Here is a 17,298-nt window from a genome sequence, read left to right as displayed (position 1 = left end):
AAGGTACAGGAAAGATTCACAAGGACGTTACTGGGACTGGAGGGCTTGAGTCACAAGGAGAAGCTGGGATTTTTTTCCCTGGAGATCAGGAGGCAGAGGGGTGATCTTACAGAGGTATATAAAATCATGAAGGACTGTAAATAAGGTGAAAAATCACAGTCTTTTTCCCCAGGGTAGTTGAGCCTAAAACTAGAGGACATAGACTTAAGAGAGAAGAAAGATTTAAAAGGGACCCGAGGGGAAACTTTTTCCACACAGAGGGTGATGGGTATATGGAATGAGCTGCCAGAGGAAGCTGTGGAGGTGGGTACAATTACAATGTTTACAAAACATTGCCATGCCATCTTTTCACAACTACCATCGGGCAGGAGGTACAGAAGCCTGAAGTCCCACACCACCAGGGTCAAGAACAACTACTTCCCTTCAACCATTTGGTTCTTGAACCAACCAGCACAACACTAAATCACTACAGTTTAGCAACACTATGACCACTTTGCACTAAAATTGACTTCTTTTTTGTTCTAATTGTGTTTTCTTGTAAAAATTGTGTATAATTTATGTTTTTCTTGTGAATGCTGCTTATCTGATGCTATATGCCTGTGATGCTGCTGTAAGTTTTTCATTGCACCTATGCATATATGTACTTGTGCATATGACAATAAACTTGACTGACATTTGGACAGGTACATGGATAGAAAAGGTTTAGAGGGGTACGGGCCAAATGCAGGCAAATGGGACTAGCTTGAATAGACATCTTGGTTGGCATGGATGAGTTGGGCCAAAGGGCTTGATTCTGTGCTGTATAACTGTATGACTCCATGCAGATCAATGAAGTCTGACAAGCGACAGCAGAATTATAAGCACACACAAGGCTTGTGGAGGAAAGTCAAGAGTAAACTGCTGTGGGTATGAAAACAGAATCTGGTGGAAATTCTCAGCAGGCCAGGGAGCATCAGTGAGGAGAGAAAGTTAACCTGAGAAAAGTCAGATGCAAGCAGGTTGATGGGGCCAAGGTAGAAAGAAAAAGTGGTGGGTTGAGGAGAGTGGACAGTTTTGATTAAATTGGTGGGGTGGTGAGTTGGAAAGGTCGAAGGTGAAGGGGGATGCTGGAGGCACATACTTGTAATGGTTAGATTTCCTGGAGCACAGGGTAACGCTGGCCTCTCAGGTTATGGAAACTGACTGCAGCATGTATGGAAGTTCAAGCCTTTGTTGCCAGGATTGTGCAATCAAAAATCAATTACGTTCACCAGTGAAGCATGAGAACAACCATTTGCAGTTCACTCTGTATAATTCGCCAAATTCGATCAGGCATTTCTTGCCACTAAAACAAGGCAGTGACCGACTCCCTGAGCTCGATCTTGAAAAGGAAGGACCAGGCATCACAATTAAAACCATTCATTCAGATGCAACTAAGGTAGATGCTTAATAGAACAAAACAGTGATTAAATCAATGCATCAGCACAATTTTATCCACTCCAAAAGTGCACTAAAATTTCTTGACAACAGTGCTTTATTGTAGATTCAAAAACCAGTTCCATCTGAATGAACCTGTTGCACAGGTAAAGGTGTGTCTTAGCAAAGCAATCAAGGATGTAACTTTGTTTAATGCTTACCTGAACATTATGGTTTCAAATAACCTCATTGTTTCCCCCATCAACCACGACCCCCACCCCCACCCCTCAATTCCAACCCTGGATTCTGTCCTAAGCAACACACAAGTTGCTAGAGTAACTCAGCGGATCAGGCAACATCTATGGAGGGAAATGAACAGTCAACATTTCAGGTCGAGACCCTCCATCTGGATTTTGTCCTACTCTGTAATTTGAGCCAACACCTGGGTTGACACGTCACTGCACAAGAGGTATTCTGCACAGTCAGATTGCTGTCTTTCAAGAAATGTTAAACTGAGATCCCCTTAGGCCTCTCATTTGAACATAAAAGATCTTATGAATAATTTTGAAGCAACGTAGGGGAGTTATTCCAGGTGTTCTGGCCGTTACTTTTCCTTCACTACTTCTGGTAAGATTCACACCACAGAACTACCGGGCAATAACCATTTCCAACAAAAGATTTCAACTACTTGCCCTTGATGTTCAATGGCATTACCATCACCAGGACTCAATTCATCAATATCCTGGGGTCACCACTGACCAGAAACTCAACTGGACCAGCTACATAAATATTGTAGCTACAAGAACAGGTCCAACTCCTGACACCTCAAAGTCTACAAGGCAGAAGTCATGGCACAAAGGAATAAATTCTTCTTACCTGGACAAGTGGAGCTTAAACAACTCCCAAGAAACTCAGCATCTAATTCAAATGAGCCTGTTCCATTGGCACCCCATCAACTACCCTAAACGTACATTCCCTCCACCACTGGCACACAATTGCTGCAATGTGTACCTTCTACAAGATACACTGCAGTTACTCACCCAGACTACACCGACAGCACCTCCCAAACGTGACCTCTACCATCAAGAAGAAGAATGGCTTTGTGCGCATTGCAGCACCATTACCTGCAAATTCCCTCCAAATTGCCCACCCTCCCCTGACATGGAGATCTATCACTGGTCCTTCATCATTATTGCATCCAAATGCTGCTACTCCATACCTAAGAGCACCTTCACAAAAAAAACTGCAACAATTCACGGTACAGCTCAACACAACCTTGCCAAGAGCAGTTAATGACGTGCAATAAATATTTGCCACATCAGTAACATCTAGATCCCAAAACCATAAATAAATAGAAGTCAGCATTGTTGGTTGTGTCACCTTGCTATTGACTAGTTGGCTCATGTAATTCCTTGATCTGCAACATTTCAATTCTTCCTTATGGCTCAAAGGTGTTTTTGGATGTCCTGAGATCACGAACAGCTTCATTAGTGCACATCTTTCTCTCTACATTGTACAAGATAGGTTGGTGTTAGTCACTGGGTAGGAATTTAAGAGATCAGGAGCTTTCAAGTCAAATAATTAAGTTTGGCCATGATCACCAATCACTCCTATAAATAATACATTCAAGACATCCAGGAGGTCATCCAATGAGAGCTTTCAGATACAGGAAGGGATACGTCTCTGTACTTCCTCAAGACCAACAAGAACAGAGGAGACACAATCATAAATCAAAAGCAAAATGCCAAAGATCCCTGAAAGCAGTGACACAGGTAGAGGGGATGGCAAAGAAAGCATAGGACACGCTTGCCTTCATTGGTTGGGGCACTGAGTACAAGAGTTGAGACGTCATGTTACAGCCGTACATGTTGGTGAGACTGCACTTGGAATATTGCGTGCAGTTCTGGCCGGCATACCATAGGAAGGATGTGATTAAGCTGGTGAGGGCGCAGAAAAGATTCACAAGGATGTTGCCGGGACTGGAAGGCTTGAGTTATAAGGAGAGGCTGGATCAGCTGGGACTGTTTTCCCTGGAGCAGAGGCTAAGAGGTGACCTTATAGAGGTTTATAAAATCATGAGGGGCATAGATAGGGTGGATGGTCACAATGTTTTTCCCAGGGTAGGGAGTCTGAAACAAGAGATCATAGGTTTAAGTTGAGGTGAAAGATTTAAAGGGGACCTGAGGGGCAAGCTTTTCCACAGAGAGGGTGGTTGGTATATGGAACAAAGTGCCAGACGAGGTGGTAGAGGTGGGTACAATTACAACATTTAAAAGACATTTCAACAGGTGCATGGATAGGAAAGGTTCAGAGGGATATGGGCCAAACACAGGCAAATGGAACTAGCTCAGGTAGGCACTTTGGTTGGCATGGATGAGTTGGGCTGAAGGGCCTGTTTCCCTGCTGTAGTTCTATAGCTATGATTCTATCCAAAATTAGGCAAATCTGCAGATCCTCCTCCTGATTACCAATGGCTGCCCCCGCCTCAGCTGCCGAATCGGTGTTCCTTTGAGCTTGAACAACACTTGGAAGTACTAAATGTTGCAAAGGCACAGAATGTCCTGTGGGTGGGAATTGCAATATCCAAGACCCAGCACCATCAATGGCCAACCAAGTCCTGAAGAATGCAGCTGCCAGTCTGGATCTGTGGCAGATGGTGAAAGAACCAGCATGACGGATAACAAACGAGCTGCTGGAGGAACTCAGTGGGCCAAGCAGCAGCTGTTTCGGGGGGGGGGGGGGGGGGGGGGGGGGGTGGAGATAGGAATTGTTGACATTTTGCAGCTTGACCCTCTGAGTTCCTCCAGCAGATTGTACATGTAACTAATAAAGACATCAAAACACACAGTGAAATGCATCTTTTTGTGTAGTGTTCTGGGGCAGCCTGCAAGTGTCACCACACTTCCTGCACCAACATAGCATGCCCACAACTTCCTAACCCGTACGTCTTTGGAATGTGGGAGGAAACCGGAGCAGCCAGAGGAAACCCACGCAGTCACAGGAAGAACATACAAATTCCTTACGGACAGCGGAGGGAATTGAACCCGGGTCACTGGCACTGTAATAGTGTTACACTAACCACTACACTACCGTGTGTCAACATGAAGGATAAACTTCCTTGACCTCATCACCACCAATTTGCCTGTGGCAGATGATTGTTCTGTACATGAATGTAAAGGTTTGCACTGTTTTATTGTTGTATATAGTTTGTTTTTTTATGATGAATAAAGTTTATTTTGGAATAAAAAAAAGCTGGCCAAGTACACTGTGTTGGCAGGGACAAAGGCAGTGACCAAGTACACCAGCTCCAAGCGAAGCTTCACAAGTGCTGGCAAAAACTGAAGGACTGGAGGGAGAGGAGTTGGGTGGAGAAGTCCCTTGAACAGTGAAAGGGGATTCACCTCAGGGAGCCATATGAGTGGCAATGTTGCTGTTTGTGTTTTATTTCTTTAAAGGTTTACACTACTGAATGTAATGACCATGAATATGAAAGTTTTGCACAGTTTCTTCCTTTGCATATATATTTTTATGATGAATAAATTCTATCTAAAAAGAAAGATGCATCCTCCAGGGTAGCATGGGAAGAAGAAGTGACCACCACATAGTGGAAAACAGGACTTTGACTCCACGAGAACTGGGGACACCCTCCAACGTGTTGTATGACCTACTAACATGTTAAATGGGACAGACTCAAGAGGTCTGGAAGCTCAAAAGTAGGTACCCATGAGGTGCTGTGTACCATTAGCAGCAACAGAAATGTACACCACACAGAATACTGAGGAATTCAGCAGGTTGGGCAGCATCTGAGGAGGGAAATGGACAGTCAACTTTTCGGGCCTAGACCCTTCATCTGGAGATGAAGATCAGTCCAGACAAAGGGTCTCAACCAGAAACATCGACTGTCCATTCCTCCCCTCCCCCCCCACCACCCCAACAGATGCTGCCTGACCTGCCGAGTTCCTCCAGCGCTTTGTGTGCTGCTCCAGGTTCCAACATCTGCAGTCTGTCTCCAGAGATGTACACCATCTCAATATGAAACCTCATGTCCCTCGTTCTACCCATGACCATCACCAGGACTCAACGAGGAGCGTAGAAGGGCATGCTGGGAGCAGCAGCAGGCATCACTGAAGATATTGAGGTGCCAGGACGGTGGAAGAGACCCTTCATTAGAACTGGGACAGAGTGAAAAACAGTTTTCAATAATAAAAAAGGTAGGGGTGGGAGATAGTTAGACCAAAGGGAAATATCTATAATAGGGCAAGACCAACATGTTGATGTAGCACTTAGAAGCACATTATGCTTCTTGGTCTGTGTATCATGTTGCTAACAACAAGGCTGTGGGAAATGTCCAGCAGGCCAGGCTATACTAATAGAAAAACAAAACTGAACAAAAATGATGAAAAACACTATGATGCTGGAGGAACTCAGCATCCGTGGAGAAAAGATGTTTTTCATCTAGATTCCAGCATCTGCAGTCCTTTGTTTCTCTGAGCCAAAATGATGACTGGCAGAAATGGCCAGTTCTGTACAAACAGAAAAAGCAACCGGGTTACCTGGAGTTAGAGAAATTGGATGTGGAGTCCTGAAGGCTGCAATGTGCTTCAACAGATGAGGCGTTGTCCCTCAAGCCTGTGCTGGGCCTCAGGTTAACAGTGCAGGAAATCACACGCAGATGGGTCAGAGTGGGAGTGGGACGAGGAATTAAAGCAGCAGACAACCAGAAGCTGTCCTTGTGGACTAAGTGCAGATGCACTGCGAAATGATCACCCAATCTGTGTTTGGTTTCTCCAACGTCGAGGACAACACTTTGTGAACACCAAATGAGGTACACTGGATTGGTAGAAGTGCAAGCGAATTACTGCTTCACCTGGAATGGCTGTTTAAGCCCCTGGATGGTGGGAAGAGGAGAGGTGTATAGGGCAGGTGATGCATCGCTTTTCTTTGCATGGATAAATGCCATAACGATTGGGATGGAAGAGTGGACGAGGGAGGGGACAAATATGTATCTGATTGGTGTTAATGATTCAGGTTAATGGGCATTTAATCAGGCTGCAGCCTTTACGGGATGCTCAACAAGTCAAGCACTAGTGGTCAGTTAGACCCTATGGCGGCAGAATATATTACTCAAATCTTCAGTGCTGCATTTGATCACTAAGTAGGCAGCACTTGTCCTTTGAAATGAGTGCACGTTTCCCCTGTACATTACAAGTGCATGGTGTGCAATCACCTGGGAGAGGGGCTTTAATCCAGCCCTGGATCCAAGTCACCCACCTCACCTGCCTCCATAAATTTCACATAAAATGAAATTGGATGGTCTTGACGTAATCCTACTCAACAGCAAAGTGCCTAAAAGCTGGTATAGTGGACACATGTCACTCAGAGGTGGCTGAAGCTGAAAATGGATAAACAGTAGTTGGTGCAGTACGGAATATTGTTCTGAAGTTGTGGGTTAAACCATAACCCTCCCCCCTACTCCCAATGTCTGACACTGATATTTGACCTAGAGTGTCAGATCTAGAAAACCCCAAGATGAACATGTTCCTCTCCATCACCGTTCCCAGTTTGGTAAGCACAAGGCGGCGAAGAAGGGCACAGACAAAGAGCAGAACTCCCAAAAGTTATTCAAAGCAACATAACCGAGGGAGACCCAAACCTGCATTGGACACTCAACGTGTCAAAGCCTCTGGGGATCTGCTCCCTTTCCAAGATGTCAGCTTTGTTTTTTCCCCACATACATGGCCTGAGATGTGGAGAGAAGTGACTGCACTTCTATGTGAAATACTTTGGGATATCCAGAGGAAGAGAGAGTTGCAATGTAAATGCAAGATCTATTCCTCATGCAAAAGAATATCAACTTACCTGCAGAATCGTAACCTCTGTATTCAAGTCTTTGAAGCCCTTTGAATAAGATTTCAACAATTTCCCTTCTTGTTCGGGGAACCAGGTGGTTCAGGTAGGCAAAAATTCCTTGAAAACAAAATAAGCGATTCAGGTGTTAAGTTTCAGTAATAGTTTAATTTCAATAAAGATCTCTTTAAACTATCAAATTGCAGGCACTTCCTACTTCTCTTTTTCTTCATGGAACACTGCCCGCACACATACCATTGATAGTAGCCCTTGTGTCATTAAAGATGGGTGTACATCTCCTCATAAATAGGAGCAAGCCCCTTGAGTCTGCCCCACTGTTCATAAAGATGATGGCCAATTCCCAACCTCATCCATTTTCCCCACCTGATTGTCGTCAGTGTTCAAAAATTTATTGATCAACGTCTTGTACGTACCTACCAAATGAGTATCTAGTCTCTTGTTTTGAGTTTTTCTATCCATTCACAACCCATGACAATTCTCCATCCTCAATGACCAACCCCTTATTCTGAATGCTAGACTTCCCAGCCAGGAAAAATAAAAGACCTCTCAACATCCACATTGTCACCCACCATAGAATCTTATGTAATTCAACATGCTTGCCTCTCATTCTTTCGTACTCCAGAACATACAAGTCCAATTATACAATCTTACCTCACAGAACAAACCCTCATTTCAGCAATCTACCTCTTGTGGCCTTGCACCTTATTGTCTACCTGCATTGTACTTTCTCTCTAACTGTAGCACTTTATTCTGCATCCTGTTATTGTTTTCCCTCGTACTACCTCAGTTCACTGTTGTAATGAAATGATTTGTATGGACAGTATGGAAGATAAGTTTTTCACCGTACAGGTGATAATAACAAACCAATTTACCAATCAATCTACTGAATCTTCATGGCACTGTCCCCAAGGCAAATAGAACTCTTCTTAGGTATGGAGAGCAAAACTGAGCACCATGTTCAAGGTGCAGTCACACCAAAGCTCAGTACAGACATCCCCCCTCTTATACAAACCTCAAAGGTTGATAGTCTATTTTCTTTCTGATCTCTTGGATAGTACTTGGACAATAATTTGCTGCATTTCATGTACAAGTGCAGCTGGAAAAAGTTGGGGCTGATCTTCCACACATTATTGCCACTGCTCATACTGGGAATTATTAGCAGATCCCCGTGGAAGTCTCAGTTTCCTGGTGCAGCACTAGCCAGAATTGACAGTGGCATCTCCACGTGTTGCCCACACTGTTCTGTTGGGATCCTCATGGAGGTCAACAGATCTGCCCGCTCTCAGACCAGGAATCTGCCCCAGGTCCTGTGCTGCATTAAACCTAACACAGTCAAGTAAACGGAAGGCATTGGCTCTGGGGAGAAAGTAAGTTTCTATCAATCAAGGTACTTTCATTGGTGTTAATTAAATTTTCAATATGTGGGTGTACTTCTTATAAATGTACAGAAATAAAATTAATAATTTGAATAATTCTTTTGAACAGTACCCAAGTGTTACTGAATGTGAATTGCAAAGACATTCAAAAACATTCAACGTCCTTGCCACATTTCCTTGTACATTACCATCCAAGGACAGGATGTCACCAGCAGTGAATGGGGTTCCCAGAGTGCAGTGAGATCCCCATGTTGGGCTGCAAAGTGACTCCCAGTGGAAAGCTGCACTAAGGGTGGCCTGGAGACAAGCAGCCAGTGATATGCAGGCAAGACCAGCCCTTTTGTTTTCTGTTCTGAAATAAATCATCTCAGAAGGCAATAAGTCAGTGATCTTGTTGCTACTCCTGGAGCCTTGCTCTGCAAAACAGCTTCGTAGAACACGTTGCTGAGAAATGAAAGGGGCCACATTATAGTTTTTTGTGATTTTTTTACTCCTGATACTGTAAATCATTTTGTTTATATATTTCGCATGACATAAGAAACTGCAATTCAGCCATTGAGTCTGTGCCATCTCTCAGAACAATTCAATCACTCTTATTCCCTAACTAGTTTCTCAATAACCAATTATTTTCCACATGCCCATCAACTCTACCCTGATTCTCTTACCATCCACCTACACTAGGGCCAATTTACAGCGGCCAAGTAACCTACCAACCCACACATCTTTGAAACACGGGAAGAAACTGGAGTACCCAGAGGAAATGCGTACAGTCACAGGTAGAACGTCAAAACTCCACACAGACAGCACCAGAGGTCAGGATTGAACCTGGATCATTGGATTATTACCTGCCATGCCACTATACCAACCACACTTCTCCACATTAACTACTTTGGCCTGGCTACATCATCATTTCCCCCCCACACATTATTAACTGGTGGAGGAAGGAAGTTAGTTCGTTCATACATCACCAGACCTGTAGACCTGCCATTAAGTTTATAATTCCACTAGTTTTTTTTAAAGTATTAAGAACCTTGTGCAGGGAATGTATGTCCTGTCCACAAACTGGTGGTTTTGATCGACATTACTCACCATTATAGCAACATTTTCTACCCAGTTTTGTTGTGCCAAATGTTCAGTGGTCTTTGCAGGACCGTTCCACTCGGTTAATAAGCTGTTCCCAATTCAGTTTCCAATTTATATATGTTTAACTACCATTACCTCATTTTGGGCAGCACCACAGGCAACTACCTAATGCTTTGAAAAAGATGCACCTTTTCATCAAAGTGCAATTTTATTTAGATATAGCAGTTGATATGACAATCTAAGAAAATGATATTTATTCATTTTTGGCAATCTGGCCATCAACAGCAAGGCCAGTGTTTACTATCCATCCCTGAATGCCCTCAAGTAGGAGATGGTGAGACACCTTCCTGGACTGCTCCTGTCCCGGGGGGGGTTCCAGGATTTAGATTCAGTGACAATAAAGGATTGGCAATATATTTCCACATTAGTGTGTGACTCAGAGGGAACCTGCAAGTGGTGGTGTTCTCATACACCATCCGTCCTTATCCGTTCTGGCGGTGGAGGTCGTGGATTTGCAAGGTGATGTCAGAATAGTCTGGTGAGTAACTGCATTGCATTTTATACATAATACACACTCCAGCTAGTATGCACTGATGGTGGAAGCCATGAATGTTTAGAGTGGTGGGTGGGATGCAATTCAAGCTGGCTGCTTGGTTCTGGATGGTATTAAGCTTCTTGAACTGCACTCATCCACTGAAATACTAAGACATATCTGAATTAAACTTTGACCAGAGACTGGAAACCAGACAGACTTCTTGTTTATTACTAGGGCTAATTTTTAGAATATTTCTGATATAATCTGCAGTCAGTCTTGGAAGGTCAAAGTTTAAATATTGTATGAATGAGCCACAAGGTTCATAAAAAATGAAGGGGTTTATCCCACGAGATGATACAGTGTGAGCCAATCATAGATACTGTAGAAAGGTCCACATCCCATCCCACCCCACCCCACCCCATCCTCTAAAACATTAGCAACCGATGAGCATAGAGCACAAGAGCAGTGTGGAGCCAACAATGTGATTCCACTAATGTAAGTCTACTGAGAAAAAAAACAAATGCCAATCCAGTTGTAGTACAATGACAAGTAGCAATCAAGTCTCCTGGGAAAAGCTCAATACCGGGAAATAAAGTAATCAAAACTAGTTGGGACCAAATATTCTCTCTAAACCAGTTACACTTTGTATGAAATAAAAAGAGACCTGCTGAATATTTCTGCTTTTATTTTGGATTTACAGCTCTTTCTTTTTACCTAGACGAAGTATTGCTTCAGCTCCTTTGAGATGATGGAGTCAACACCAATCACATCAAACAGCAAGTCAATCCCACAGCTCACTGCTCCCTGGGAAAGGACCGGCCAACGTGCAGCAAATCCATCAAATCCACTGGTAGGATACACAAACCAATGTCGGTGTCCTCTTCAAGGCCAATGTCCCGAGCACAGAGGTCCTAGTTACACTCAGTGAGCAACATTAGGCAGGCCTTGTCTAATCTGAGACTCCTGAAACAACCACTCTATCCTGAGCTCTGGTAAGAGATTACTGTGGACAGAAGAAAAGATTCAAGGATATGTTCCAAGCCTCTTTGATGAAATGCGACATCTCCACCAACTCCTGGGAATTTCTGACTTGTGACCACTCAACACGGAGAAGCAGTTGGGTTTAGAAAACCTGGAGTCCCTGCTTCAGGAGCACACAAACCCCTGCATAGGTGGTGGGAGGAGAAGACCACCGCCCACCTTTCCCAACAGCCACATCCTGCAGCTGTGGAAGAATTCGTGGTTCCCACAGTGGTCTTATTAGCCAGTTTGGAAACCACAAAAGTGGAGTGGAAGCAAGTCATCCTCAATGCCAAGAGAATGCTGAGAGGAAGATCACTCCGGCGTAATTTAAATTCAGGTACCTTGGCAATATGCCAAACCCAAAAATTATGATAACCAGCCAGGTCACACCTAAATCTATGGTGCTCGAACGTAAACAGACCCGGATAATAAAAGCCAGAGGCCAGCGCTCATCCTAAGTTCTTCTTTGAACTTTTTCGGCTGTTATAATCACAGAACCTACTCCTTTAATTTGCACCGAGTGGTTCTATAGACACAGACCGATGTATTCTTAGCTTTCATATAGTTTTGCTACCTCGAACTTGCAATGAAATATACACAGTAACCCTCGGTCTTCAGCTCCTTTTACATCGTTCCCTGTAATAAGCCAAGAGCAGCTATAGGCCAATCGGCCCTTCAAGCCTACTCCACCACTCAACAAGAGCACAGCTGATCCAACTGTAGCTCAGATCCACATTCCCATTGTCACCCGTGTTTATCAAGGACTTATCCACCTCTGCATTAAGACTACTGAAAATCTCCACTTCCACTATCCTTTAAGAAGTTCCAAAGACTCACAACCCTAGATATTTGGCTTATACTTAGCAATGTGTCTAATACAACATTTATCCAAAATTGACCAATACCCTGACACATATAAAAGCTCTTTGTACTTGATTGCTTGCCTCTACTATTCTGAGCCTTCCACAGATGTTTGTATTATCAGGTTTATAGGTCGAGCTCTCAATGATCCTCATTGCAAGGTGAGCCGGTGAGCCAGTGACAGCTCCCATTGACCCCATGTCCAGCTGCAACGGGAGACAGGACTCGGGTCATAACTGGGTATGGGCAAGTGTATGGACTGAGTGCTATAGAGAGCAGGGTCAGGTGTCCGACCAGGAGATGGAGCGGGATATCAGAGCTGGGTGCCCAGAGAGACAGGGCTGAATGGGTTAAAACAAGGGCCAGAGGAGAACCAAGAGCAGGGGGAGGAATTGGGATTGGAAATTGATTTATTATTGTCACATTACCGAGATACAGTGAAGAACTTTGTTTTGCATCCCATCCATACAGATCTCAAAACACAAGTACATCAAGGTAGTACAAGGGGAAAAGCAATAACAGAATGCAGAACATAGTGTTACAGTTACAGAGAAAGTGCAGTGCAGGCAGACAATACGGTGCAAGGGCCATGATGAGGTAGATTGTGAGTCCAGATTTCACAATCTTTTTTATCACATAGGGAGAGAAAGCAAGAGATGGGGAGGAACAGAGACAAGGTGGATGTGGTAAAGACATATGCAGAGAAAGTTCACATAAAAGAAAGGCAGACTCAAAATGAAATGGAGAGAATCAGAGAGGAAGAGATAGAAAGCGAGAGAGGGGAAAAATAACAAAACATGAAAATAGTTGAGAGAAATATACAAAAAAACGGACTAAGAGAACAGAATTAAGCTACAGAGAGTGGTGGGGATGTGAAAGAGGCAGAAGAGCATTAAGAAAGAGCAACAGAGATCTCAGTGAGACCGAAGTGAGAGACAAACAGGACAGAAAAATCAAGAGAGGTGGGTGGTGGGAGAGAGAAATAAAAAGACAAATGCAGGGATAAAGGATTAACTGATGGAGAGAGAAGGTTTGGGAGGTTAAATCAGTGCAAACAGGCAAGATACGGAGACAGAGAGGAGTGGGCGAGAGGCAAATCAACCAGACGCAGAGAGATAAATGAGGAAAAGGAAAGAAAATGAGGTTGAGAATGAGAAAAGATAGAAGAGGAAGGGAGAGCAAGTAATATATTAAGAGGGGCACAGGCACAAAATTAATGTGAAATAAAAGGAGTATGGGGGTTAGAGAACGTGCAAGCCATTGAGTAGATGTAACATGTTATTTTGGTATTTAATGTGGATCTCGCATTAATAGGTTTTGCCAAGGTGACTCCTACTTGAAAGATAGTGATCTAGATCATTAATGAAATCACCACATAGTAGTGGGCCTAGGTCCGATCACTGTGGTAAATTGGTTTATTATTCCCACTTGTACCAAGGTACAGTGAAAAACCATTCATACAGATCAATTCACTACAACAGTGTATTGAGGTAGCACAAGGTAAAACAGTAACAGAATAAAGTGTTACAGAGAAAATGCAGTGCAGGTAGACAATAAGGTGCAATGCCATAATGAGGAAGATTGTGAGGTCAAGAGTCCATCTTATCATACTAGGGAACCATTCAATAGACTTATAACAGTGGGATAGAGATTGTCCTTGAGCCTGGTGTTACGTGCTTTCAGGCTTTTGTATCTTCTGCCTGATGGGAGGGGTGAAAAGAGAGAATGTCTGGGGGGGGGGTGGTGGTGGGGTCTTTGATCATTTACTGAGGCAGTGAGAAGTGTAGATAGAGTCCATGGAGTGGAGACTGGTTTCCATGATGTGCTGAGCTGTGTCCACAACTCTCTGCAGTTTCTTGTGGTCCCGGGCAGAGCAGTTGCCATACCAAGCCATGATGCATCCAGATAGGATGCTTTCTATAGTGCATTGGTAAAGATGGGTGAGGGTCATAGGAGATATGTCAAATTTCTTTAGCCTCCTGAGGGAGTAGAGGCACTGGCCATGGTGTCTAGGTGGTTGGACCAGGACAGGTTATTGGTGATGTTCACTCCTTGGAATTTGAGACTCTCAACCTCAGCATCATTGATGTAGGCAGGAGTGTGTGCACTGCCCCCTTTCCTGAAGTCAATGGCCAGCTCATTTGTTTTGCTGACATTGAGGGAAAGGTTGTTGTCATGACACCATGTCACTAGGCTCTCTATCTCCTTCCAGTACTCCGACTCATTGTTATTTGAGATATTGCCCACTACGGTGGTATCATCTGCAAACTTGTAGATGGAGTTAGAGTAAATCTGGCCACACAGTTGTGAGTGTATTGGGAATAAAGTAGGGGGCTTAGGACACAGTCTCGTGGGACACCCGCGTTGAGGATAATCATGGCGGAGGTGTTGCTGCCTATCCTTACTGATTGCGGTTCATTTGTCAGGAAGTCAAGGATCCAGTTGCAAAGGGAGGTTTGAGTCCCAGGTCTAGGAGTTCGGAGATGAGTTTGCTTGGAATTATAGTATTGAAGGCAGAGCTGTAGTCAATAAATAATAGTCTAACGTAGGTGTGTTTGCTGTCCAGATGCTCCAGAGATGAGTGTAGGACCAGGGAGATAGCATCCACCATAGACCTGTTTCAGTGGTAGGCGAATGGCAGTGGGTCAAGGTTAACGTGTGCCATGACCAGCCCCTCAAAGCACCTTGATGGTGGATGTCAGAGCCACTGGGCAGTAGACATTAAGGCACAATACCTTGTTTTTCTTGGGTACTGGGATGATAATGGTCTTCTTAAAGCAGGTGGGAACCTCAGATTGAAGCAGGGAGAGGTTAAAAATGTCTGCAAATACCCTCGCCAACTGATCTGGGACAGATGCTTTCCATGGGTTCACTCTCCAGACAACTGATCTTACATCTGCAGCAGTTACTGTGGGTTCAGGTGCATTGGAGGTTGTCGGGGTGGGTGGTGACATTCCAATCCCCTTCTGTCCAAAACGTGCATAGAACGCCTTAAGCTCATCAGGAAGGGATGCGCTGTTGTTGGCGACGCTGCCCGACTTCGTTTTGTAGCCCATTATAGCACGTAAGCCCTGCCACAACTGACGGCCGGACTGGGACTCTATTTTGGACTGAAATTGTCTCTTGGCATCCCTGAAAGCTTTATGGAGGTCATATTTCGACTTCTTGTATGGATCAGGATCACCTGATTTGAACCCCGCAGTCCTGGACTGTGGTACACCTCCTTTCAGGTTTATCCTCATTCCCTGATGATTATTTTTTGGCTGCAGGATTGGGCTGTACTCCTAATCCAAGATATCAATTTCCCAAGGACAACGCAAGATTCCACCTTGTGAAGGAGCCTTGTCTGAGCATCCTAGCAAAGCTGATCTTTTCTCTCAGCTGCTACCCTGAGTTCTTCAGGAGAGCTCAAGTTGTGACATTCTTTTCCAGTAGCAGTGTTGTTTTACTAAAGGCCTCTTCTCTTTCCCATTGATTGAAACCTTGTATTGAAGATTCCAGTCTGTAACTGCCTAAAGTACATCAACAGGAAAAAGCTCTGATGTGCCAATTAGTTGGTAATGACAGATAGCCTTGACAAGTGGTAATACTGATTATCACGCAAGTACTTTTGTTAGAGACAAGTGACTACAGACGCTGCAATCTGCAGCAACACACAAAACACTGGAGGAACTCAGCAGGTCCGGCAGCACCTATGTAAGGAAATGGACAGTCGACATTTCGGGCCGAGACCCTTCATATGGACTGATTTACTTTTGTTAGGTATGGCACCACAGGATATGAATATACAGATCATCACTGACGATCCCACATTTTTCCTCATTATATGCAAATTAGTTTTAACCCACTGACAACACGAGCACATTTGAAGAAGCTTCACAGAAGTTTTCAAACTTTAACCACACAAAAGACCGCCTTTAAAAGAAGTTGAAAATATGAAACTATATTAAGATAAATATAAAACCCAAACACATGAACACAATAAACACCAAGTATCGATTTTCTGTTGCAGAATATGAAATGAACTTCTGAAAAAAAGGAACGGACTGCAGGAAAATTGTAATTATATAACTTAGGAAGGGTCTGTTCTATGGTGATTTTATGTTCGGGTACAGTAACCTGAAGTGATCATTTTTTAAAAAAAGGAAACACTAGAATACAACAATCACACCCAAAATTCCGCGGTTGCATCGTCACTCAAATTACGTGCGTCTCTGGACGTCTGTTTAAGACCCTTTATGTCGGAACGCCTGATGACCTTAATCCAACTCTGCCATCACTGAAAATCTGTCACTTCCCTCCCATCCAGGTTTGCTAGCAGTAGGAAAAGTCAGAGCACCCCAGGATACTTGTTCCCAAATGTATTCTGATAGATTGTTCACGTTTCCGTCGACCCTCCACCCCAACCCCCCCATGGCTTAAACATTCTGTGGTGACACGCAAAAAAAATATGCACTACCATTTAAGGAAATCGAAACGGAAACTATCAGGTCTTAATAGTTTGCAATAGCTCCAACACGATGAATATAACCTCCTGATACTGGAAGAGGTTGCAAGCTGTTTTATGAAAGCACATGCCCCTGGAAACGCCACGCATAGTCTCCCTCTCCTAAAGCACCTTGTGTTAAAAGGGAAGCCGAGACCCCCGCGTACAGGGGGCTACAGAATCCCCCCGCCAGCTGATTCTTACCGCACATTCTCTTTTCGAACGTTGGCTCCTTTGTGTCCCCACTGTTGCTACCCGACCTGGTAACTTTCTGTCACAACATTCTACGTGCGGAAGCCCCCACGTCACCACGGCCGCACCACCTCCTCAGACGCAGCTGCTGACGGCGTGGCCAGTCGCCGATTGCATCACCAGCCTCCCTCCCATCGATGTGCAAAAGGGCGGTTGTAGTATGAAATTGTGAGCACTTGGTCTCATTGGGATTCCACCTTTCTCATTGTCGGTTCACGTCCCCGCACTGAAACACCACCAGTCTAGTAACGCATATCAACATAAAATGCAGATCTGAAATAAAAGCAGGAAATGCTGGGGGAAGAAAGAACTCAGTAGGTCAGGCAGCATCTGTGGGGAGAGAAACTGTCAACATTTCGGGTCTGCGACCTTGGTCACAACTGAGACACAGTTATTTTTCATGAAAACTAACCCAAAAC

At 44.1% G+C, this 17,298-nt stretch overlaps 1 protein-coding gene across 1 annotated transcript in view; it reads right to left on the bottom strand.

The window, feature by feature from the left end:
• The window catches only part of LOC127584714 (glutamine--fructose-6-phosphate aminotransferase [isomerizing] 1-like), an 83,783-nt gene extending 66,786 nt beyond the window's left edge, over positions 1-16,997 (bottom strand). The window contains exons 1-2 of the mRNA XM_052041607.1: positions 16,832-16,997; positions 7,255-7,362 (exon numbers count right to left, since the gene is read on the bottom strand). Of these exons, the coding sequence (XP_051897567.1) occupies positions 7,255-7,362; positions 16,832-16,838 (115 nt within the window). The 5' untranslated portion in view covers positions 16,839-16,997. The remainder of the gene's footprint in view (positions 1-7,254; positions 7,363-16,831) is intronic.
• Positions 16,998-17,298: the final 301 nt, after the last annotated feature.

This window comes from Pristis pectinata, chromosome 30, assembly GCF_009764475.1.
Source record: "Pristis pectinata isolate sPriPec2 chromosome 30, sPriPec2.1.pri, whole genome shotgun sequence".
NCBI lineage: Eukaryota > Metazoa > Chordata > Chondrichthyes > Rhinopristiformes > Pristidae > Pristis > Pristis pectinata.
This window is presented reverse-complemented; position numbering and strand designations above follow the sequence as displayed.